The following is a 27,204-nucleotide window of genomic DNA, read 5'->3' on the forward strand; positions in this document are numbered from 1 at the left end:
CAGGAACCATACGTATGAAGCAAGCTGGTCTATCCTCTTCTGTTTCCTGATCTCCTGATACTGTGTCAGAGAGAGGTGGGGCCACATATTTCTGGTCTTCAGCTGTTTCCATTACACACAGGGCTGGAAAGGATGACGACCTGAATGGCAGAAGAACATGATAGCTGGGGAAACTGCAAGCAAGGCAAGGTCTGAGGAAAGAGCTGAGAGATTGCAATGCAAGGAAGAGCAGGAGGATTTCTTTTTGGAAAAGGGTGAAAAGCAGTCTTTCCACTTTACAAATAAAATTTCCTGATTTTCCTCTAGACTTCAGGTGCAGTGTTCAGGAAAGAGCTTGAAAGAATATACTGCTTGTGAAGGGGTTATTTTAAGGGTTGAAATGAGAGACAGAGGACTGCAGAGTAGGCAGAGAGGGAGCAATGAAGTGAAAGAGCTGAGCTGTAAAGGAAGGAGTGGTTACACTGTAGAAAAGGAGGAACACGAGGGAGGGGCTGCATGACATAGTGGACGAACACAGAGGGGGCAGAAATACAACATAGGCCCAAACGGTTAACAGGGAATGGAAAACCAAGATTTCCCCCCAAATCAATAGTACTTAAAGTATCAAGTAAACCACATCCACTATTCCTATATCCCATAATTTGTGACCACTTCCAACTCTTATATGTTAACTGGATCCGAGAATTGCTAAAACTTGTGAAAACACAATTTACACAAGGTCAATTTTCACTACATTCATATCTATTCCTCAACACTTTCAAGTCTCTACAATGCAGTTCTAACTTTTATGCCAACACGAACATCTAGAAATAAAGAATGGACTCATTTTTTAAGAAGTACAAATGACTTAGGAGTTGTTTTTAGAGGGTTGTATATATGGACCATAGCCAACCCTGGATATTTTTTGGAAAATATGGAAGTAGTTCCTAGACTGGGCAAGACCAGAAACCATTTCTTAATTTCTTGGTGGGTCTGGCAAAGTATAAGGAGGAGCATATTGAACAGCTATAGAAAGCTGTGTATCATATGCATCATCATACGTGAAGAATCATTAGCTCAATCCATGCATCCTTTTACGCTGGCAAAAAGGATGGCTTTAAAAAAAACAACCCTGTAATATAAGTTAGGGGTTAAATATATTAGGTTAAATATAATAAATATGGGCACATATGAAATACGTGCAGTTTATGGAGCCAATGGAGTTACGTGGCATGACTATATGGTAGAGAATCAAGAAGACATTCATGACATTGTGTCTAATGTATTGTATGGAGGCAATGTAATACAACACCTCTGGACTTTGCTCTAGATATTACATTGTTCAACTATCTAGTGTGCGTAAGTTTTAGGTCTGATAGATCCATATTGCTACAATGGTGTGTGCATTGTGTTTTGCGCTCTCACAAATATTAGACAATAATCACACATTCTAGTAGAGATCCTTTAGCTACCGATGTAACCAGACATATTAGAATGACTGTGCCGCATTTTATTCAGAAACACTGTGTCTGGCTGAGATAAGTGAGGACGCAGCTTCAGTATTTTCCAGCAGCTTTCCCTTCTCCGCTCGCTGGCAGTGAACCACAGAGCTGTTGCAGCTTGTCACTTCAAACAAGCTGCTTGTTAGGGCCATATTGCTTCACAACCAGAATTAAAGAGCTGGGGTTGTAAACTGGCATGTAATATCTGGCCAATATCACAGGTTGTACATTGAGCTGATATGAATATCTTGTACTGTATCTCCTTTCAAGAAAACCTAAATGAATGGTAAGAGAATATGACAAACAATGCAGCAAAATTCTATCTGTCACATTGTTCATTGTTATATCATCACACAGGGAAAGATTGTAATTTATGGATTGAAATCCTTGCACAAAAGGCTTTCTGATTTCAGTACTAACTAGAGGTACAGTATGTTCACAATTTCTGTTCTGCACATGTCTATGTATTACCCTATTATGTGTGAAAATACTTATCTCCTCCCTCTCTATGAAACAACAATCACTGAAAGGGCAACTTAAAAAAGCAATTTTTTTTTTTTGTAAATGAAAGCCTTGTTTTTGTTTTTTTACAAAATGAGTTGAAATTTTCATTGGTATAATACCTATATACATAATACACATACAAGATGTATTAGAGCTGAGGTCCTCAAAATTTTCAAACACGGGGCCATTTCACTGTGCCTCAAACCATTGGAGGGCCAAAATATAGTTTCAAGAAAAAATTAAGATTATTTGCTCCACAGTAGTGCCCCACACAGATATGCTCCAAAGCAGCCCCCCCACAGTATTATATGCTCCACAGTACGCCCCCCCCCCCCCCAGTATTATATGCTCCTCAGTTCACCCCCTCCCACATAGTATTATCGGCCCCTCAGTACACCCACCCACACTGTATTATATGCTCCTCAGTACACCCCCACACTGTATTATATGCTCCTCTGTACACCCCTCCCCACACACACTGTATTATATGCTACTCAGTACGCCCACCCATACACACAGTATTATATTCTCCTCTGTACGCCCTCACACAGTAATATATGCTCCTCAGTACGCCACCCACACACACACAGTACAATATATGCTCCTCAGTATACCCCCCACTGTTTTATATGCTCCTCTGTATACCTTCCCCATACACAGTATCATCTGTTCCTCAGTACACCCACTGTATTATATGCTCCTCAGTACGCCCCCTCCCACACAGTATTATCTGCTCTTCAGTACACCCCTCACTGTTTTATATGCTCCTCAGTATGCCCCCACCCACACACAGTATTATATGCTCCTCAGTACACCCCCACTGTCTTATATGCTCCTCAGTACCCCCCCACGCATAATATTATATGCTCCTCAGTACCCCCCCACAGTATTATATGCTCTGTAGTACACCCCCCACTGTATTATATGCTCCTCAGTATACACCCCACACAGTATTATATGCTCTTCAGTACACCTCCTAACTATATAATATGCTCCTCAGTATGTCCCCCCCACAGTATTATATGCTCCTCAGTACACCCCCCCCACAATATTATTATATTCTCTTCAGTACACACCTACACACACACTTACACACATACTTGCCTATGAAGAGCCGCCAGGTGTCCTCCTTCAGACTGCGGGTGCGATGACAGTATTCTTAGCTTTAAAGACTAATATCATGTTTGTAGCCCATATAGACTTTGAGATATCATCGGTTAAATTGGAGGTGCATCTACTCGCACTTTCAGGTTTAAAAAGTGTGCAGGAGATCATGAGCAGCTGACAGTGCAGGGAGAGGAGAAAAATACATTATCAATCAGAAGTATACATGCCAGTTAAACCCTTTATATGCTGCGATCACTGCTGACTGCAGCACCCAAGTTGTTTCACAGAAAATAGTAAATGCAGACTTTCTCCCTAACTGGTTAATGGAAATTTATTTTTTTTTAAAGTGATAATTTCGTGAGAGTTTTTATGTAATTTTAATATGACTGTTAAGGGGTTAAAATTATTACCATGATTTACTCCACTTGTGAATTTTACTTAAGAGGAAATTGAAATTTACCATAAAACTAAGAGAATCTTGGATGGTTTCCAACAGTACTGTACACATTTTACAATTAAAGGGAGTTTATCACCTTCTCCAAGCATAATCAGCTGACACCACTGTATTACAGAGCACTATATAGTAATAACATTTACGACACTTTTGTAGATTTGAAGGAAAATAACTTTAAATTCTTATGCAAATGAAGCAGTTGGTGCACTGGGGGTGGGCCTTCAGCCCTGGGTGCATTGCTCTTGCTGTAATGCAAGGTGGGGGGTCTTAGTGGCAAGTGCAGTGCTCCATTCAGCTAAAGACCTGTCCCCATTGCTTGAATTGTCTTGTTCTTAGGGATGAGCAAATCAATTCACAACAAATTGGAATTGAACTTTCCAAAAGTTTTGTTTATTTATGAAACTGAAATCTTTGTGATTTGTCTTAGGCAAACTAATATGACCATCACGACATGCATTGCAAGTTCAAATACAGAAGAGACAGAGGAGAAGAATCACACGTGCTTTGTGATGTTGGCTGGCTTCTGACATCACCAAACAGCCTCTCAGCCAATGAGTGGAATGTGGCGACGTTACAGTGCTGATGTCATAGACACAATATAAGATTTAAGCAGCGAAAGGCAGCCATTATGTGATGTGTAAGCTGAGGGCAAGTTGTGCATCATCATCACTGCATGACCCAAAGCAATTGTCTCAGTTTGCTACTGGACAACAATGGCAAAATTGCAATAGAACTACAGGAGGGGGACTAATGGAGTGAAGTTTAGTTAGAGTTACCGTATATACTTGAGTATAAGCCGACCCAAATATAAGCCGAGGCCCCTAATTTTACCACAAAAAAACTGGGAAAACTTATTGACTCGAGTATAAGCCAAGGGGGGGGGGGGGAATGCAGCAGCTACTGGAAAATTTCAAAAATTAGAATGGTGGGAGTTTTTGGGTGCAGTAGGTGCTGGGTGCTGGGGAAGCGGAGGGGGTGTTTTGGTTGTCTGTCTGCCCCTTCCCTGAGCTTGAGGACTGTTTTTTTTTTTCCCCACTTGGAATTCAGCCTGGCTGAATATATAGGGTATCTGCAGTGCTCCTATTAATCCCTTCATGTCGGAACAGGAGCAGTGCAGATACTCTATATTCAGTAGACCGGGCACTGTCAGACACAGGGATACCTAATGTGTATGTTTCACAGTAATTTTCTACTTTTATATGTATTCTAGGGAAAGAAGTGATTTAGAACTTTTATTTATTTTATTTTATTTTTACTATTTTATGAGCCCCCCCCCCAAAAAAAAAAAAATTCATAATAATTTTTTTTTTTTTTGCTTGACTCGAGTATAAGTCGAAGGGGGCTTTTTCAGTACAAAAGTTGTGCTCAAAAACTCGGCTTATACTCGAGTATATACAGTAATCAATTTTAGGCAGAAAGGTATAAATCATAGGCGTGAGGAGGGGGAATTTCTCCACTGTGCTGTGGTGTCAGTGTGAATCCAGTTGGCAATAATTTTGTAAATTTTTTTTGTTAATACAGCATTTATTTTTAGTGCAGTGTTTTGCTATTGACCATTACTATTGCTGTATATTCCTGCACTGTGATCTGTGACTGTCCACAGAGTGTCATACATTGTTTTTGTTGACAGTCCTGTTAATGAATTAAAAAGTGCCATTAAAAAAAAAAAAAAAATCCAAGCTGAGTTGTGGAATGTTTTCTAGTTTAATACTTGCTGACTAGGTTAACCTTTCAGTGCATATAGCACTTTGATAATTTTCTTGAAATAGTTTTTTGTTAGGAAAACAAAACAAAAAAAGATAGATGCAGAATCAGAATTCTTGTCAATTTCTATTATATAAGTTGCATTCAGTAAAATGACTGAAAAAAAAACAGGGTAGGGAAAAGCCTGAAGAAGAAGGAAACTCTTGTGCAAGTGTGAAGGTTGTAAATATATGATCACAAAAACATTGTTATCCTTAAAACTAAATTAAGTATAACTAGTTATGTTTCAAACTGAATATGATATTACGTGACACGATGACGCCAGCAATATCTGGATATAGCTATGATATGCCTTCTTCTCCCAGGTTGAAACTAAAATCATATGTCCATGCTGGCATCTTGTAATCCATTGTTGTCTGAGGAGACAACAGTCCTATTCCAGCTGATTTGAGCTGTCTGCTTTTGGCTGGAGACAATGGACATATACAGTGTTGGCCAAAAGTATTTTCTTCCAGAAAATGATTGCAATCACAAATTCTTTGGTATTATTATCTTCAATTAATTTGTCTTCAATGGAAAACCACAAAAAGAATTGTCAAAAAGCCAAATTGGATATAATTCCACAGCAAACATAAAAAAGGGGGTGGACAAAAGTATTGGCACTGTTTGAAAAATCATGTGATGCTTCTCTAATTTGTGTAATTAACAGCACCTGTTACTTACCTGAGGAACCTAACAGGTGGTGGCAATAACTAAATCACACTTGCAGCCAGTTGAAATGGATTAAAGTTGACTCAACCTCTGCCCTGTGTCCTTGTGTGTACCACATTGAGCATGGAGAAAAGAAAGAAGACCAAAGAACTGTCTGAGGACTTGAGAAGCAAAATTGTGAGGAAGCATGAGCAATCTCAAGGCTACAAGTCCATCTCCAAAGACCTGAATGTTCCTGTGTCTACCGTGCGCAGTGTCATCAAGAAGTTTAAAGCCCATGGCACTGTGGCTAACCTCCCTAGATGTGGACGGAAAAGAAAAATTGATGAGAGATTTCAACGCAAGATTGTGCAGATGGTGGATAAAGAACCTCGACTAACATCCAAACAAGTTCAAGCTGCCCTGCAGTCCAAGGGTACAACAGTGTCAACCCGTACTATCCGTCAGCGTCTGAATGAAAAGGGACTCTATGGTAGGATGCCCAGGAAGACCCCACTTCTTACCTAGAGACATAAAAAAGCCAGGCTGGAGTTTGCCAAAACTTACCTGAGAAAGCCAAAAACGTTTTGGAAAAATGTTCTCTGGTCAGATGAGACAAAAGTAGAGCTTTTTGGGAAAAGGCATCAACATAGAGTTTGCAGGGGAAAACAAAGAGACCTTCAAGGAAAAGAACACGGTCCCTACAGTCAAACATGGCGGAGGTTCCCTGATGTTTTGGGGTTGCTTTGCTACCTCTGGCACTGGACTGCTTGACCGTGTGCATGGCATTATGAAGTCTGAAGACTACCAACAAATTTTGCAGCATAATGTAGGGCCCAGTGTGAGAAAGCTGAGACTCCCTCAGAGGTCATGGGTCTTCCAGCAGGACAATGACCCAAAACACACTTCAAAAAGCACTAGAAAATGGTTTGAGAGAAAGCACTGGAGACTTCTAAAGTGGCCAGCAATGAGTCAGGCCCTGAATCCCATAGAACACCTGTGGAGAGATCTCAAAATGGCAGTTTGGAGAAGGCCCCCTTCAAATCTCAGGGACCTGGAGCAGTTTGCCAAAGAAGAATGGTCTAAAATTCCAGCAGAGCACTGTAAGAAACTCATTGATGGTTACCGGAAGCGGTTGTTCACAGTTATTTTGTCTAAAGGTTGTGCTACCAAGTATTAGGCTGAGGGTGCCAATACTTTTGTCTGGCCCATTTTTGGAGTTTTGTGTAAAATGATCAATGATTTGACTTTTTTTCATTCTCTTTTGTGTTTTTTCATGGCACGCAAAATAAATGAAGATATTAATACTAAAGAGTTTGTGCTTGCAATCATTTTCTGGAAGAAAATGAGTATTATCTGACAGAATTGCAGGGGTGCCAATACATTTGGCCAACACTGTAGGTGTTGGTGCCAAAGTGGTTAACATTTCAAAGAGCCAATACAATACACCAGGTCAATGAATAGACAATTCAAGAGGACATCTCTAAGCACTGGTGGAAAAACCAGTTAGGCTGTGATAAAGCATGAACAGATAAAATTCAATTAACCCCCAGCCCTCACACACTTAGTGGCTGGGGGTGGATGGAGCTCAGAGCTAAGCCAAAGCTATATACTAAACTAGGCCATATGTATATACTGTAATACATGCATGGGATTATGAAGATTGAAACTATAAAAACATTCCTGTGTATTGTAAGCTTTTGACAATGTACCAGACATCACGACAAGATGGCCTCTATACTGTGCTCAGGTGTAGGCCTGAACATGTGGATACAAGGAGATTCTACAGGGTTTCTCATGAGAGCATGGGAGGGCCTGGCACTCCCACAAAAAGCGTCATCACAGGAAGCCACGTCTCAGGAAGGGGTGTCGCAGAAGGTCACTGCCTTCCTGGACAGTGGCGTAACTATCGGGGTAGCAGCTGCCACAGGGCCTGGGACATTAGGGGCCCCGTGACAGCCGCTACCCCTGTGCCGGGTCAGACTGTCCTCATTTTGCCAAAGCAGATGCACTGGTCAGGGGCATGATCGGGATCTAACCAATATATATATAGAGAAAGGACATACCGGCGGACACCATTTGCAGCTTCAGTATTAGCTAATAGCTGCTTGTAATTCATTCACTTATCTGCAGAGCTATGGCTGCTTTCCTATGAAGTCTCGTCCCTGCTGCCCGGACTTCCTTCCTCCCCCTTCCCTCACAGTGAGACGTCTCTCACTTCGTAGTGTGTGGGGAAGACAGGAGCCGTCTGCTGTGATGCTTCACTCCTCTGGAATATGTGAGTATATTCTTTTAGTAAAATATATATGTTTAATATGTATATATGTGTACAAAATAAACACTGTTACTTACCTCTCCTCGCTCCGTACAGGCATTGGGCCTAGTTGTCTGATGTCACATGACAAGTGCAGGGGCCACTATGGGGCATAATACTGTGTGCAGTAGCCACTATGGGACATAATACTGTGTACTGGGGCCGCTATGGGGCATAATAGAGGGCGCAGGAATGCGGTGGGGGGTCAGTCGGTCAAGGTCATCGGTTTTGGTTAGGAAGGGGGGCCTCATGTCAAAAGTTTGCCACGGGGCCCCGTCATTCCTAGTTACGCCACTGTTCCTGGAAGTAGTGCCCTAGAGCTGATGTCACAGAAGGGGGATACCCTGACCAACCAATCAGACTCATGATAGAGATTGCTGTTGTTTACTTCCTGTATTTGGATCTAAAAACCTGCACGTGTGTAATAAAGGTCCCTTTGTGTGCACTGCTGAAACTAAGAGAGGAGCTTATGCCAAACTAGTGTGGTGTGAAATCTTCATTGCTAGCAACTTAGTCTTTGAATTTGGCCAGCCATAGTCACTCACAGTTACTGGACAGGTGACCACAAAGGCCCCTGTTTCTGACACAAGTGCTAACAGTAAGCATGTGGGTGGCAACAGCAACAATACTTATGGTTTTGGTGGTGCTACCAGTAGCCACAGGATTTTGTATTTCCTGAGAAATAAGATGAAGTTTTTGATTATTTAGCTCACACATCTCAGTCACAAGAAGATATTGCATCCGAGAGTGATGTGATTATGACTCAGGCTTCTGTGTGTATACTGCGATGCAGAAGTATTGCAGTATATTGTATGAATGAATAAACAAGCATATATTCAAACCCTCTAGGAGGACTAAAAATGAAAGTTAAAAATAGTAAAAAGAAAAATATTTTAAAACTATGAAAAATTCAAATTAAATAAAAATAAACAACAAAAACCATTAGAGGTATGTCCCAAAATGCCAAAGCTATTAAAGTAAAAAGTATTTATCCAGGATCAGGAACAGTATAATGGAAAAATAAATCAAAATGCAAATTTAGCTTTTTGGGGGTCACCTTGATTTCCTTAAAAAGGAGGCTATAGAAGACTTAGGGTCAGGGTACACGGAGTCTTTTGGCGCAGATTTTGAGGCTGAATCCGCCTCAAAATCAGCCTCCAAAAAAAGGTTCTATATGATGTGCAAAAACACACTATCATACAGAATAATGTCCCATGGCGGCCCCTCCACACAGTATAATGATCAATAGTAGCTCTTTCACGTGGTATAATGTCTCATAGCAGCCCCTCCACACAGTATAATGTTCCATAGCAGCCCCTCCACATGTTATAATTTCCATTAGCGGCCCCTCCACATGATATAATGTCCACATGGTATAATGTTTCATAGTTGCCTCTCCACATGGCACAGTGTCCCATAGTTGCCTCTCCACATGGTATAATGTCCCATAGTATCCTCTTCACATGGTATAGTATCCCAAAGAATTTTTCACACATTTTGGGTCCAGCCAAACCCGAAATATTTGGGGTTCGCCACTCACAAGCTTCTTATACTCTTGGGTCTCTTCAGATCCCAGAGTGTAGTATGTGGAGGGTCAGGAGAGGTTATCAAACATAATAAACAATGTTACTTACCTCTCCTGTGCTCTGGAGCAACTCTCTGCTCTTTTCGACACTTCCACCAGATACCAGCGACCTCTACTTGCATCTCAGGGGGTCACATCAGCGTCATTATGCCTCATAATGCCAACATTACCCCTGAGGCCTATGTACAGTAACTGCAATACATACCCCTGGAACATGGGAGCTTTACCTGGAGGAAGGCAACATATGGCAGCTCGTACATATAGTATACCACATATGAGCTGAGTCACCACATCAGCAGTGCTACTATAACAACAATTTGCATCTCTATAATATTTTAGAATATAGGAACTATTAGATGAGCTACCTATGGATTAGAAGGTTATAATGGCCAGCAACCAAACTCAGGGCAAATGCACCTACAGCAGCGTTATTAAACATGGGAGTTCCTCTAGTTCTTCAAACTCCATGGAGTAGAAACGGGACAGTTTTTTGATTGACCTCAAGGCTAAGTTCACACGTGAATTAAGTGTGGCGTAATTTGGTCCAGAAAAAAAAAAACGCTTCCTAATTAGGAAGCGGTTTTTGGACCTTGAGTTGTTTTTTGGAGCGTTTTCTGGAGCGTTTTTGGTAAAAACTACTTCAGAAAACACCAGGCAGATTTCCCCACCCTTGAAAGTGAATGGACCGTAAAAAAATTTGCTTCTTTTTTCCACTAGTGGCAACATGCCGCTAGCAGAAAAATGAACACTAGCGGTCTCCATAGACCACTATTGTGAGGGGGCGGATTATGACGTGTATTCTGCGCCATAATCCGCCCCCTCTGTGCCCGTGTGAATGGGCCCTAACATTCTATAAGGTTTTAGATACTTTTCAGTGTGTGTACACATTACTTCAACACTGTAAACAAAGAAATGAAAACCAGGCAGTTCTAATTATAGGTCCCTACAGGATCTGCTAGGACACAGTAAAAGCTGGGGTCACATCTGCGTTTGACTACCAGTTTGAAATCAGTTTTTGTAACCTTCTCAAAATCCTTTTCCAATGAGTTGTAAAATCCATCTGCAGGTGTGCGTTTGGAGCATTTCTGTCTGGTATCCGCTCTTCTGGGCAGAGAAAAATATTCAGATTTGCAGGACTTTCTCTCCTCCCAAAAACAAGGATATCTGACAGACAGTAACCAATCTGTTTTAACTTTGAGGTCTATGGAAAGCGGATTACAAACAAATTGCAAACGGATTACAAAGGAATAGTAGGGAAACGCTGTGCTGATGAGATCCAACCAGATCGAAACAGCGCTGTCCACAGCTGGGAAGTCTGTTCCTTTTGGAATAGACATATTAGTTTGGCAGTAATCCCACTTCATGATATTAGGCTTTCTGAAAAAGCAATGCCTGATTTTAAGGGGGTTGTGCTAGAGGCAGCAAACAAAGGCATTGTTTTCCTAATTACATCCTGGAAAACAGATTTGCATATTACCAGAATCCCCCAGTGTAAAGAAAATGGCTTGTAAGTCTCCATACGCCTGAAAAGGCACCTTCCTTAAGGAGTTTTCTTAGTCCCAAACGAATAGTAATCAGTTTGTGTCCATTTTGCAATCTGTTTCCCTCTGTGCATGTTCATAATGAAGAAGGGGAAGAAAAAAGGATTGGCCAAAAATGGACACAAACGGAACACAAATTGACTGAAACAGTTTTTTTTGCACCAACACCCATTGACTAATCCTTCTAAAAAAAACGGATTTGGGTATTCGCTGTGTAACTATTTTGAATCCTTTTTGTACCAAACAGTGGGGAAACACAGCTTTTTTTTGTTGCAGATTTTGTTGTGGTTTTTTGAGCCCAAGCCAAGAATGGCAGCAAAAAGAATAGAAAATCTATGTAAAATGCTTATACTTCTACCTTTTGCTCAATCCGCTCCTGGATTTGGCTAAAAAAAAACACAGAAAAATCTGCAACAAAAAAAAGGAAACGCAATGTGGGTCCTTAACCTTAAACGGATTGCATGTGGACTGATAGTAGCAGAAATCCGTTATAGACTTTTTGAAAAATGGAAGCCATGACACCAGTGCGAGCAGACTCTTAAGCTACTAGTTTATATAAATGAAGCATTTTTTCCCAAACCAATTTCTGTTCTGTTATAAATTGTTTAACCAAAAGCTAATATGTTTCAGGAAGGACATGATGCAAGCCGGTGACTCACAAATTATGTCGCTTGTACATCTTGACAATAATCTGACACCGGCAGCAGCGAGATATGAGGTGAATTTAATATGAATTTTAAAAACACAAAACGATTAAGTGGATATAAAAGTAATTACATCAAGAGCTACTCGGCAGCCAACAGATGGGGAGTTGATCCTCAGTTTATCTAGTATATCTAGAGTTATAGAAGCAGACTGATATAAAAGGGGAGAGCAAAATACAGTAGTTAGTAAATACAAGAGAAGTCCAGTCTGACAGCGAGAGAAGATCCGACTACAGGCTTATCCCTTGCCCCAGAGGATACAGGTAGAAGAATACTGCACTTCTATGCAGTGCTTTATATATGATATATTGTATATACATAATATATATATATATTATAATCTCTCATTTTAATACATGTAGTATTCACATTTTGACAGATTTGTGAAAGGGCTTATGTATACTGTATACATGCATACATACAAAGTTGTACTTTGTAATGGCACCATTCCATATCTTATACAATTCAGAATGAGATGGAATTGGAAAAAAAAGGATTTGCACCAATTTCTCATGGGTTTAATTTTTATGGCATTTACTATGTGTTAACAATTATATGTTACCTGTATTCTGCTGATCAGTACGATCACGGTGATACCAAATTTATATAGTACCTGAAATATTTTGATATCTTTTAAAAAATGAAAACTTGCCAAAATGGAAAATTTTTTAGCGATGTCATATTTTGACACCTGTAACTTTTTTTTAAATATTTATGTATATGGAGCTGGGTAAGGCGTATTTTTATACGGGACAGGATGACATTTTTATTGATACTATTTTGGGGAAAGTCTGATAGTTTGATCACTTATTATTCCATTTTTATAGGAGGCAAAAAGTTGACAAACAACCATTTAGCCATTTTGATTTTTTTTGCCACTACGCTGTTCACTGTATGGGATAAATATTTTAATATTTTAATAGTTTGGGCATTTTGCAGCGCGGGGATACGTAATGTGTTTATGTTTACGTTTATTTATTTTTATATCTGATTTAGGGAAAAGAGGGGGGGATTAGAACTTTTAAATGTTTTGTGTTCTTTTTATACTTTAAAAATTATTTTTCTTTTACTTTCAGACACCCTTGAACCCTTGGGGGTCTGATCACTCATACTATTCATTGCAATACTAATGTTTTGCAGTGAATAGTAAAATCCCTTGGCTTCTATTACACACTGCCTATGGCATAGAGCTATACTAATAACAAGCCTAGGAGCCTTCAATAGGCTCGTGGCTGTCATGACAACCGATCGCCACCCTGCAATGATGTTCTGGAGGATAGCGATTGAGTAAAGATGGCAGCAACCATTGCATCTGTGCACTTTAGATGCCGCAACTGAATTTGACGGCAGCAACTATAGTGTTAACAGCTGTGATTGATGTTGGCGTTGATCAGGGCTGTTAGCGGCAGGTGCTGGCTGTATTACACTGCCGTATATTGAGGCCGGGTTCACACAGGGTTTTTCGGACCGCAATTTGACGCGGAATCCGCACCAGAATCCGGCTTAAAAAAACTGCTTCCCATTGAAATAAATGGGAGCCGGTCATTTCCTCAGGCGGATTTGCCTCACGACATCCGCCTCGCAACACTTCCCTCCCGACTTGTCCCACTGCACTGCACCGGCATCCAGTCGCAGCTAGTTGTTTTTTGGACTGGAATCTGACATGGCCTCTGCACCAAAAAACCCTGTGTGAACCCGGCCTGAGAGAACTCAGCTCCTGAACCCTCTCCATACACCCCTTCACACCTAATCATGTACATGTATGTTATTTTACGTGAAGGCGTTAAGCCGTGGCAAAAACGCTGCATTCTACGTTAAATGCAAATTTACATTAATTGCTCACGTTTTTGCAAATCACAGCATGTTGATTATACCTCCAGAAACGCTGGCGTTTTCTATATAGATATAATAGAAGTAGAAATCTCTGAGGACTTTCTGTGAAAAACTCTGTGGAAAAAATTGTGATGTTATCGTCTTTTCCTCTGTGTTTATTTGCAGAGATTTGCTGCGTAGGGCCTTAGCCTAAAAGCATGTGACCACCTGTAAAGTATACCATCATTTAGCACAGGACCTGGTAGAAGTGTATGGAAGCCATGTCTATCCATACTGACGAATTGTATGGCCTCTCTGCATTACTGCATAGGTTCTGTTCCTGTGTGCATAAGCCTGTAACCTGGGATAATTTTTTACATTGCCATATGTAAACTTAACAAGGTTAAACATGTGAATCCTAATGTAAATGAAGGATATTTCATGCTAGAGACTAAAAGAGCTTGTTATAAAAAGTCATAGCTACAAGATGCACATTTAGACAGGGTTCATGGCATTAAGAGGAGAGAACTTTACATCTTTCTCTAGGTGCCTTTTCTGCTCTGGATTGGTATCTGGTTTTGAAAAGGAAAAAAACATGCAGAAACATTATCCACCCCCCCCCCCCCCCCCCTTATAAAAGCTTCTATGAACGTCTTCTTGTGCAAAATCTGACAGTATCAAACTGGAGGGTGCCTTCTAGAGATGAAGCTGCTGATCTTCAATTACATTAATGTAAGCGTACACTATAGTCTGCCACTAGGTGGCAGTCAATCCTTTCTTCAGTAGGTTAATGGCAAACAATAACAATACCAATATTGATTTGTAACATTCCAATTACTGACACAAACCTCTAATTTACAAGCAATCTGCCGCATATTTACGCTGCCTTGCCTGTGAGCAGTATACAGTAGTGTCATGCATGCTAATTGTAGAATGTAAAAACGTGTTGAATTCTGGCTAAAATAACAGATTTACCTTAAAGCGTAAACGTTTTGACAATTTCTGATTTTCTGGCAGTATTTATGTCATTAATAAATTCTGTAATATATTTGTCCTGTAATATACTAGTATTTATGCCCATATAAATTGTGTCTCCTTTCCCTCCTACATTTGTTCACTATTCCCTTGATTCTACATTGAGAGCTTTTCCTGCCTCTCACTGAATGTTGCTGTGTATGGAGTACAGGGCTGTGTAACATGTAGGGGGTGGGGAAGGGTCAATTCATACTCTTATATCGCAGACATGATAAAACATACAAACTTGATTTTTGTGTCTTATTAAAGAGGAGGTTCTCTCTGTGCCATCTATATTATTTCTAGGATTGAGGCTATCTTGAAATTTCAGGATCATTTTTAAAATCCAATTTCTGATCATTTTTCATTCGAACCCGATCCCAATGCAAGTCAATGGGATTTTTTTTAATAATCGAAGATCGGATTTTAAAAACGATCCTATTCACTACACAGCATGTAGTCCAAAAATTGTTTAAATTTTTGGACTCCACGCTGTGTAGTAATGAAAAAAAAATCCCCTGGCTACTTAGCCCCCCTGGTGTTCGCTTACCTGCACAGATCCGCTGCCGCTGTCTCTCCAAGTTCTTCTCGTTCTAGTCCTCTCTCATTGACATGCCTTCAGAGCCCCGTGCGCGCCCCCACCTCCCTAGGCTAGTGTTAGAGATGATGGGAGTTGGCGGGGCTTGTTGTTGCTTAGGAGGGGTGGGCGGGGTGACGTGAGAACATCACTCACGTCAACCTTCCCAGTACCTGCCCACACTCTCATGCAAACTCCCCAAACGGATTACCAAACACAGATGTGAACGAAGGGTAAGGGCAATGAACTTAACCTTTTACCTTTTCCTGGGTAAAGGAAAGCCTAACTTCATCTCTGTGTGCAGTATGTCCTTGTCTATGTCTGTATGAACCAAATTGCTTATTTTATTTTTTTTTATTGAAGGAGAACTATGGATTATTATGGAAAGTACATAGCAGTTGTCCTGGTATTTTTCTCCATCTGTATGCATGTCATTCATTCCTTCCCCGAAGAGAATCTACTGTCTTCAGGTATTATTATTATTTATTTTTATAGCACTATTAATTCTACAGTGTTGTATATTTGAAGAGGATTTGCATATAAAAAACACAAAATGCACAAATACAAAAACAAGTATAGTAGGCTAAGCTGAGTGCACTTATGTGTTGTCTCCGCATCTACTCAGTCAGTTTTTGTGATCTGTCAAAAGATCATAAAAACTGATTAGAACAGGTAGTTTAAAAACCCATTGATGTCAGAATTTTTAACCCCTTAACATTTTTTGATTTTTGTTTTTAACTCCCCTCCTTTCAAACCCCATAACTTTTTTTATTTTTCTATTCACAGAGCCATATGAGGGCTTAAAGGGGTTGTCTGGGGTTAACACTAAAATAAAAACCTCCTCCCGCCTAACTTCTAACTTACTTTATCAAAAAATGTATATATACCCATATTGCTGGGGTAGTCATGTGACCACCCCAGGAACATTTTCTGATTTTCCGGTGACGTTCCATTTGTGGAACTGGAATGTCACCAATACTACCCCCCTCCACCCCATCATACATACCTGTCTCCATGTCCTGATCTTCTGGGCATGGAACGTCACTTCCTTCAAGGAAGTTGCCTCCTCCTCTTCTTGAAATCTGCTGGCTTCCATGCCTGCGCAATAGAGCTGGAGTGCCGGTACTCCAGCTGTACTGCGCATGCGCTAGCAGACGTGAACAGGAGAATTACAGAAGGAAGTGATCTCCTGTGCCTAGAAGATCCGGACAGGAAGACAGGTAAGTATGATGGAGTGGGGGTTGGCTGAGTTAGGTAGGGCCAGTTGACCGCGGGCTAGCAATGGAAACAGGGAGGGGGTGTGAGGGAGTAAGAGAGGGAAGGGGAGGGAGTGATAGGAAGATCTAAGTGAAGAGCAATGCATCATGGTAATTGTAGGATAAAAGAACAGGAAGCTACTCATGTAAACAAATGCAGAGGATGCCAGGAGCTCACAGTGAAACCCAGGAATCACACAAAACACTACTAAAGGTATTTGGGAGCACTTATTAACCCATTAATAGCACTAAAACACATTTATTATTCTGTAATGTTCTGGGAAGCTGGAAAACATTCTGAATGAGGTAGAATTGGAGAAAAAGTGTATTTATGCGATTTTTGTTACAGGATTAATTTTTATGACGTTCACTCCACAGCCAAAATGACCTGTCTCCTGTATTTTATGTTTTGGTAAGATTCCATGGATACCAAGTTTCTATAGTGTTATTTACATTTTAACTCCTTAGGAAAAATATAAAACTTTTCAAAAACGTTCTAAAAGTCAACATATTCTGACACCTGTACCTTTTTTATATTTCCGTGTATGGGGATGCAGAGGTAATCTTTTTTTCTGGGGGTGTACTTTTAATTATAACATTTTGGAGAATGTTTATTGCTTTCATCACTTTTTATTACATTTTTTATCAGAGGCAAAACAGCAAAAGAAACAGCAGTTCCGAACTTTCGATTTTTTTTTTGTCCTGTTACAGTGTTCACTGTATGGGAAAAATAATTTTAGAAGTTTGTAGACTGGACTGGACTCGGACACAGAGATACCTAATATGTATGCATTTCACTGTAATATGTATTCTAGGGAAAGGGAGGTGATTTGAACTTTGAGGTCGGTGCCCTACGGGATGTAAATGCTGCGATTTGCCCACGGCGGTTTACAGTCAGGGCAAAGTGGTTGGGAATCTAGCAAATCTCATGCCCACCTTGTGGTAAAAACTGTGGTGCGGACACGCCATGATTTCCAAAACCAGTGTGGTTTTGTAAATCGCAGCATGTCGATTATACCTATGGAAACGCCGATGGTGTCCCCATAGGTATAATTGTAACAGAAAGTCCTCAGAGGAAACCTCAGCAAACTTTCTGTCTAAAGCATTGCAGGAAGAACCGCGATTCATTGCGGCCTCGGTTTTTCCCACACCACTTCTTACTGCAGGACGTCCCATGGGGCCTTAGCCTTGTATCTGATTTTTATACATATATTTTTTATTGCATTTATTAGACCCCCTAGGCATCTTGAACCCTAATGCATTGCGATGCATTGCAAAATATCGGCATTTGAAACAATAATACCCACTTATAAATAATAGTTCCCCCTTATAAATACCCCATTTAACAATACCCTCCTTCTAAAGTTTCCCTCTTATAAATAAAAGATCAAATTATAATAGTCTCCCATATAATGTCCCTCTTATTATAGGCCTATTATAGTTCTTCCCTTATAAATAATAGGCTGCCCTATATATCACAGGTTCCTCTTATAGTAGCCCCTTATAAATAGTTCTTCCCTTTTGCATAACAGCTCTCTTATAACAATCCACCTTATATATAATAGTTCCTCTCCTATAATAGCCTATACATACAGTGGGGCAAAAAAGTATTTAGTCAGTCACCAATAGTGCAAGTTCCACCACTTAAAAAGATGAGAGGCGTCTGTAATTTACATCATAGGTAGACCTCAACTATGAGAGACAAAATGAGAAAACAAATCCAGAAAATCACATTGTCTGATTTTGTAAGAATTTATTTGCAAATTATGGTGGAAAATAAGTATTTGGTCACCTACAAGCAATCAAGATTTCTGGCTCTCACAGACCTGTAACTACTTCTTTAAGAGTCTCCTCTTTCCTCCACTCATTACCTGTAGTAATGGCACCTGTTTAAACTTGTTATCACTATAAAAAGACACCTGTGCACACCCTCAAACAGTCAGACTCCAAACTCCACTATGGTGAAGACCAAAGAGCTGTCAAAGGACACCAGAAACAAAATTGTAGCCCTGCACCAGGCTTGAAAGACTGAATCTGCAATAGGCAACCAGCTTGGATTGAAGAAATCAACTGTGGGAGCAATAATTAGAAAATGGAAGACATACAAGACCACTGATAATCTCCCTCGCTCTGGGGCTCCACGCAAAATCTCACCCCGTGGGGTCAAAATGATCACAAGAACGGTGAGCAAAAATCCCAGAACCACGCGGGGGGACCTAGTGAATGAACTGCAGAGAGCTGGGACCAATGTAACAAAGCCTACCATCAGTAACACACTACGCCGCCAGGGACTCAGATCCTGCAGTGCCAGACGTGTCCCACTGCTTAAGCCAGTACATGTCCGGGCCCGTCTGAAGTTTGCTAGAGAGCATTTGGATGATCCAGAAGAGTATTGGGAGAATGTCCTATGGTCTGATGAAACCAAACTGGAACTGTTTGGTAGAACCACCACTTTACGTGTTTGGAGGAAAAAGAATACTGAGTTGCATCCATCAAACACCATACCTACTGTAAAGCATGGGGGTGGAAACATCATGCTTTGGGGCTGTTTCTCTGCAAAGGGGCCAGGACGACTGATCCGGTTACATGAACGAATGAATGGGGCCATATATCGTGAGATTTTGAGTGCAAGCCTCCTTCCATCAGCAAGGGCATTGAAGATGAAACCTGGCTGGGTCTTTCAACATGACAATGATCCAAAGCACACCGCCAGGGCAACGAAGGAGTGGCTTTGTAAGAAGCATTTCAAGGTCCTGGAGTGGCCTAGCCAGTCTCCAGATCTCAACCCTATAGAAACCTTTGGAGGGAGTTGAAAGTCTGTATTGCCACGCGACAGCCCCAAAACATCACTGCTCTAGAGGAGATCTACATGGAGGAATGGGCCAACATACCAACAACAGTGTGTGCCAACCTTGTGAAGACTTACAGAAAACGTTTGACCTCTGTCAGAAATTTTGTTACTGACCAAATACTTATTTTCCACCATAATTTGCAAATAAATTCTTACAAAATCAGACAATGTGATTTTCTGGATTTGTTTTCTCATTTTGTCTCTCATAGTTGAGGTCTACCTATGATGTAAATTACAGACGCCTCTCATCTTTTTAAGTGGTGGAACTTGCACTATTGGTGACTGACTAAATACTTTTTTTCTCCCCCTTATGAATACCAGTTCCTCATTTGGTGTAACAAACACCTCATTATATATATAACAGTTCCTCCTTTATACATAAAAGCCCCTTATATACAACAGTCTCCCCCTTATAACAGCCAGCCTTATACTGTATATAACAATTCTTCTCCTATAGTAGCCCCCCTTACATATAACGGTCCCACATTATAATAGTGCTCCTTATATATAATAATGCCTCTCTTATAATAGTGCTCCTTGTATAAAACAGTTCCTCCATTATAAATAATAGCCCCCTTATATATGTCTCCCCTTATAATAGCCCCCTTATATATATGTTCCCCCTTATAAAAGCCCACTTATATTTAATAGCCCCCCTTATATTTAATAATTTCTCTCCTCTAATAGTACCTTTTATGTTTAATACTTCCTCCATTATAAATACTAGCCCCCTTTTATTTGATAGTTTCCCCACTATAAATATTAAGCCGCTATAAATAATAGTTTGCTTCCTTAGCAGGTGATCCCTTTACCTTACCAGAAAACAATAAATCTTGTACTCATCTTACTGCGCTCCCACCCCACGATGAGTGGAACAGCCAAAGATTCTCCCTGTAGTAGTGGCATAGGTGGTGCGATGGTGTAGTCATGTCATCATGCCACCTGTACCGCGACATACTGTGTGCACTACTAGCAGTCCTCTATGGCAGAGTTGGGACCTTTCAGCTCCTTGCTCTGTCATAGAAGCAAACATTGGAGCTTCGGGATCTGGAGCACCAGGCTAAAAGCCTGATGCTCCGAATACCGGGGACCCCTTTTGGGACAAGGCCTGGAGCAGTTGCCCCGTTTGCCTCCCCATGCCAGCCCTGGATAGAGGATTGGTATCTCAGTTCCTAAGACCATCGGAAATATGTGTTTTCTGATGGTGTTGTGCACCATACAACCCCCAAAGGGTTCACAATCCACAGGTTGAGAACCGCTGCAATAGACTGAGTTTTAAAAAACAGAAGTAAACAAAGAAATGGTCAGGGTCTTGCTGGGCAAACTGTTTTCTGGCTGTATGAGCCTTCATACGTGGTGCCTTCTATGTTTTTCTGTTGCCCACATTTACCTATACTCCCATACTAGTACTGGTTTCTTTACATTCTTTAATGTAATTTTGCTAGGAGTAACTGTAAAATGACAAACAAATAGCTGAGAAAAGCCCAAGTATCCAGAATATCATAGATCTAGACACTGGACTGCAAATACAGATTATGATGTAGCATAAACACAGCTGCTTGCTTTACATGACTAACATCCCATCACCAATAACAGAAACAGCCAGCAATACAAGTGAATAATAGACCACTCACGCTAAGTTTACAATGACCTCACCTGTCTGGTCGTTCGGAGGACCAGAATAATGGACAGATGAAATGCTGAAATTACATACTTAGACCAATTGCCTATTGGGTCCATTGGGTGTCTGTTTTCAGTTGGACATTGTAACAGAGTCTCCATTGGAGACTCTGGTGGAAATGTGAATGAAGCCCTACATTGTATTCTGTGAGATATTGCAGAATGCTCTCAGTTCAGTGTTCAGAGAAAGCAGTTTGTAGATGTTATATAGTTACATAGTAGATGAGGTTGGATGAAGACATCAGTCCATCAAGTCCAACCTATAACTCTACAATGCCTACAGTGTTGATCCAGGGGACGGCAAAAAACCTTGTGAGGCTCATGCCTCAAAAAATTCCTTCCCGACTCCAAATCTGGCAGTCAGTATAAAAACCCTGGATCAACATGTCCTTAAAATCTAGAGTCCATAACCTGTAATATTGTTCTCTTCAAGAAAGGCATCCAGGCCCTCTTTGAACTTGTTTAATGACTTCACCATGGGGCAGAGAGGTCCAGAGCCTTGCTGTTCTTACTGTGAAGAATCCCCTTCTGTGTTTTTGGTGAAAACCTTCTCTCCTCCAGACGTAGAGGATGTAACCTTGTCACTGTTACTGACCTAGGAGTAAAAAGAACCTTAGAAAGTTCTTTGTATTGTCCCTTCATGCATTTGTACATTATTATTAGATCTCCCCATAGAAAAATATCCCCTCACCTCTGCATTCATTGTGTGAAAAGACCAGTCCCTCCCCTCTCCACTTACAGCGAAGCCATCTTGCTTTTCTAATGGTGTCTGTGGGACCAGACAGGACTTCCCTAGTAACAGTGAGTAAGCAGCAAATTAGATAGAAGGGAGACACTGAGTGGCAGCAAATTTATAGTTTTTTTCATTCAGTAATCAGCAACCTTTCATTTTATTTTTTTAAACAGTGCTTTACATTTTTATCCAGAATCACAAGCTCAATAAAATTAGACTAAGTTGTATGAAAAGTTAATGTAATCATTTAAAGAAAAAAATGCTCAAATAAAAATATCAATAACATAAGAACAGGATATGGAGGTCTGTTATGTATGAAGAATAGAGCAAAACACGATCATCTCTCAATATTACATAAAAAAAGAGTGAAATAGAGGAAGAAAGAAACCAAAGCAACCTCTTAGTTTCCATCTCCCTGTGAATAGGGAATCCAATGTGAATATGTCCTGGAGCAAACAAAAATCTACGAGTTTTCATTAATCTAAATATATGAAAAGTTTAAAATCTGTTTCAGGCATTTTCCAAGATCTGGCAACCTGCTAGAAGGAAATATTTTATGTCAGTGTAACATATTGTAATAAAGACATTTTTAATGATTTGTGAGATATTTTGAGGGATTAGAATATGACATTACTCCAACGACTCAAATGACGTTAGTGACAGTTCTCATCCCAAGGATATGACTCATATAGAACCTCTACTATTTGATAAAATGAATATTAAAGTGGAAATTTATTCTGTGTTAGGTTGTCCAGAATGCAGACTGAAGGAAAACATGTATTTTTCAAGGATGGGGAAAGGACCAATTTTTCAGTGCAGTGGATGCTGCTTCTCTAGGGCTTACCCCACCCCAATGAGATCAAAGAAGACAATGCTGGTGCCAAAGAACATCACCTCTGAAGCTAAATGCTGTGTGGCAAAAACACAGTACAGGGTAAGGAGTGGATTTTGTCTACCAATAGTCCTCAATTATTGTATACTGTACCTAAGGTAGATCAGGACTTTAGTAAGAATGAGTGGAATATGTATTTATGACTACATGCCTGCCACCAAACTTTCTCTGAAACTTATAGCTTGTCCATTATGAGTCAGAAAGCTGTATATTTATAGTATTTAAAGGCAAAAGAGCAATATACAGTAAAGGGAATAACTTGTTCCTGAACGTGATTGGTTCACTCTAAGGTAGAAAAATACCTGACAGGTTCCCTTTAGGCTGAGGCCTCACAGTGCGGAAATGCAGCTTAGGGCAGGTTCGCATCTGCGCGTCGGTCTCCGCTTTTAGTTTTGCGTCTTCTGCCCGAGAAACTGGACAGGAGACGGAAACCGGCGGTCACTTTTCAAACCGGTTCATTTGAATGGGTTTGCAAAGTGTCCGCCTGTGAGCGTTTTGTAGTCTCTGAGGCTAAATCATTTTTTTTTTAACTGGACTTAAAGTCGGACATGCAGGACTTCATGTCCGGTTAAAATAAAAAAAACGATTTTCCTGCGGAGACCACAAAACACTCACAGGCGCTCATGGCTCGACACTGCCGGGTTTATGTCTCCTGTTGGCAGAAGACGGAAATCTAAAAGCGGAGGCCATGGCGCAGATGTAAACCCGCCCTTATTTTGCTGCAGATTGTGCTGTGTTTTTTTTGAGCCAAAGACAAGCATGGCTACAGAGGGAATGGGAAATATATAGGAAGTTCTTATACTTCTCCCTTCTGCTCAGTCCACTCCTAGTTTTGGCTCAAAAAACCGCAACAAAATCTGCAAAAAAAGAAGCTGCGTTTCCGCAACGTGGGACCTCATCCTTAAGGATACTGCCTTTGCAGGCCACTTTTTTTCAGATGTGCAGATTTTCCTCTAGGCCCACCTGTTGGTAGATTCTCCCTATAGATTACTACCTAACCTTTAGGAAGCGTACTGACAGGGAATTGGATTAAACCCAAAACAGAATATCTTCTCCAAATGAAAGAGAAGTCTATCCCCCATTCCCTCATCATGGTGAAGCTGGGTCCACAAAACGGCCTCTAACCTAGACAACTAATACTCTGATTTGCATTGATTAGTACTGTTTTAACACATTAGTGGGCCCAACACAAAGGTTTCATAAGTGTCCCCCATCACTGCCCTCTATTATACCCATCTGAAAGCTGCCAAAAACTAGGATTTTATATGGTGACTTTCAATGGGTGAAAATGTATTATGTGACTAACTCCTGTCAGAAGTATTTTATACGTTTATCTCTGCTAATAATCATTATTGCTATTATTGTAGTGTGTAACGGATATTGTTATAGAGGCGGTCGGCATATTTTATACTATAAAGATCAGGTATGGACAGGATAGGGATAATGAAAAAATGTAAACTTTATTGATGACTTTGAATATGGGTTGTGTAAGTGGTGCAACTCTTTTGGCGCTGCCACCTGAACGATGGTAAACATCTGTGTCACAGCACCAATAAACTTCCTGGTTAAGTTCAGAGGGGAATTACAGAAGAATACCCCTGTGATTAGGCTCAGAGAGGTATTACATTATCCCTCTGTGTGACAAACAGAGAGCAAAAGTATATATGCTCTGATTGATAAGAAGGGGGAAACATGGACAGAAGTCCTCACTACCCAGAGAATGTGTCTCTGCAGTCTTCAACTCTGCTCCATCCCCCTCCTTCCTCCTTCTTTTAACTCACAGCCCTAAGATGCTGCCTGAGGCAGGAGGGGTGTAGACTTTTTAGTACCCTATCTAAGGATCTGTTAGAGCTATGAAGATGAGCTTGGATTCATTTTAAAAATAATACCAAGATCATCATGATAGACCTTACAGATTCAGAGTGATTCGCTGTTACTTGCATTGGAATCTCAATGTCGAACATCATTTTCACCAGTGAATCACTCCAAATCTGTAAGGGCTGTCAGGATAAGATTCTTATCTTTAAAATGAATCCAAGGTTATCTTCATAGCCCTACAGTTGACTCCACAGTTTACTGTCCCTCTCCTACCACACAAAAATGAAAAAACAAAACACTAATACTGACCTTTCTTCGCTCCCTTGTTATCTTCAGGGATCTGCAGGCGCAATGTAAGTGACGTCATAACTTCACATCTGCAGCTTCCGGGGAGGAGAGGGGAAGAATGATGAAGTAGGGAGGGGAAGGCTCCCTGCTTCTTTGTTATATGCAACTGAGGTAGCCCGGAATGGCAGAACAGCATATGAAGGACTGTTCTGCTGTCCCAACAGGGCCCCGCTACCATAGGGCCTGGTGAAAGTGTACCCTTGGCCCTATCATTAAAGTGGCCCTGGCACTGATGAGGGGCATTAACCTTGAGATAGCTCTGCATGGATGGTTCTCTCTTCCATTTGCGTAGGTTATTCTAGTTTAGCTTTAATCCTTTGTCACAAAGCGTCCTGAAGGCCAGGCACTGATCTATAGAGAGCTACCTTCCAAAAGTGGTGCTAGATGAACAATTTTCCTTTTTTAAATTAAGGAAAACTTATTTGTATACTCTCTCACACACAGATGGAGTGTAGTCCTCACTGTGAGACACTCAGAACAGTTACAGGAGTTTGCCATTTTGTATAAGGAAAAATATCTTTGTACGGTGTTAGCCAGTGGATATGAAATATAATTTTTTTTTTTTGAGGAGCCTTCAGTAGTCGATACCTTTTTTTAATGGCTAACTAAAAATGATGACATATTGCGAGCTTTCAGGACTACTAAAAAGGTCCCTTCATCAGGAGTTTTCCTACAATGTGTGTTTGGGTTCCTGATACTCAGCCGGGTTAGGCCTTAAATGACCTCTTTTTATTACAATTTTATCGTGTAGCTGTTTTCTTTAGATGCAATTATTCATTCATACAAAATTGCCATAGTGCAACATGTTTCATAATTCCAGGTCGTCACCTTTGGGAAAACGATGAACCAAGCAATGATCATGCTACAGTACAAAATAAGGAATTGGTTTTTCTCATTGGAATTTGCATAGCTTTTGTATATAGCGTTTACCTTCTGCGTTGTATTATAGACTTTTCACATTTATTTCTTTAACTTTCAGGTCACGTTGATGGATACTGTGAAGATTGAGAATCACACTGCTTGTCACTGCAGTACATGCCTCTATCACAAATCTTAACTGTTACACCTTATGTAAAAAACTCACTTTTAACATCTCTTTTGATTTTTATAACATCAAAAATGTTCCTAGTCTAATGTGTCTGAACATCAGTACATTTATTCTTCTTCACTATAATTACTGTCAGTGCATTAAAATAAAACTGAAAATGCCTTTCTGTATAAAATAAGATAGAGTTGATATTTTATTTAGATTTCTTTACTTTATTAGGGATGTGACAATGTAAGCATGTGATGTGTCTTTTGTAAATCACTATAACTTGTCACTGTCGACAATTGCAAATAAAATAAATCTGAGATAAAAAGAGAATGGTTCACAAACTTTATCCCATATAGGGAGCACAGAAAATATCTGGATATGAACACATTTGTCTACAATTTACGTATTGTATAGTGGGGTCTACAACTTTTGTCTCTCCACTGTAGTTGTTGCAAAACTACAACTCTCAGCAGTTTTAACAGCCTATAGAGTTATAGTTTGACAACTATTTGGTCCATATGCTTAAGACTACTAAACCCTCGTTCACATCTGCGTTTGGTAATCCATTTGGGAAATCCGCATGGGGACCCTCCCGAACGGACTACCGAACGCATTTGCAAGCGCTGTGCAGTAAAAGCACACAGACTTCATAGACTATAATGGGGTCCATGTGCTTTCCGCACACTGTATGCACAAATCATGTGGACAGGAAAGTAGATTGTGAAGTACTTTCCTGTCCGCATGTTCCCTGCGGAGATCTGGCGGCACACACACGGACCCCATTATGGTCTATGGGGATCTGTGTGCTTTCATCACGCACCGCTCGCAAATGCATTTGGTATTCCGTTCGGGGGAGGGGGGTCCCCATGCGGACTCCCCCAAACGGAATCCAAAGGCAGATGTGAATGAGGGATAACATAGATGTACACTTACTATGTGAAGGAGTCTAAAGCAATCTGCCCAATTTAATACGTTTATGATACAGTCAGCATAATATTCTACATCACAGTGTCGTAATGCTTTATTATTACAATGTTGATTAGTATTATTTATATTCTAGGAAGTCCAGTGTCTCCTAGGGCATACGTATACCTTAGGTAATA

The 27,204-nt window shown here is 40.5% G+C and overlaps 1 protein-coding gene across 2 annotated transcripts; it reads left to right on the forward strand.

The window, feature by feature from the left end:
- Positions 1-26,336, forward strand: CGA (glycoprotein hormones, alpha polypeptide). 2 transcript variants are annotated; one of them, XM_075268273.1, is made up of 4 exons: positions 12,304-12,347; positions 15,851-15,957; positions 22,754-22,941; positions 26,045-26,336. In XM_075268273.1, exons 2-4 carry the CDS (start codon positions 15,858-15,860, stop codon positions 26,120-26,122), a joined length of 366 nt encoding a protein of 121 aa, XP_075124374.1. In that variant the 5' UTR covers positions 12,304-12,347; positions 15,851-15,857; the 3' UTR covers positions 26,123-26,336. The 2 variants fall into 2 exon arrangements, with proteins under 2 accessions (XP_075124375.1, XP_075124374.1); XM_075268274.1 differs by lacking the exons at positions 12,304-12,347; positions 15,851-15,957 and adding an exon at positions 1-254.
- The last annotated feature ends 868 nt before the right edge of the window (positions 26,337-27,204 follow it).

The sequence above is a fragment of the Leptodactylus fuscus genome, chromosome 3 (genome assembly GCF_031893055.1).
Source record: "Leptodactylus fuscus isolate aLepFus1 chromosome 3, aLepFus1.hap2, whole genome shotgun sequence".
Taxonomy (NCBI): domain Eukaryota; kingdom Metazoa; phylum Chordata; class Amphibia; order Anura; family Leptodactylidae; genus Leptodactylus; species Leptodactylus fuscus.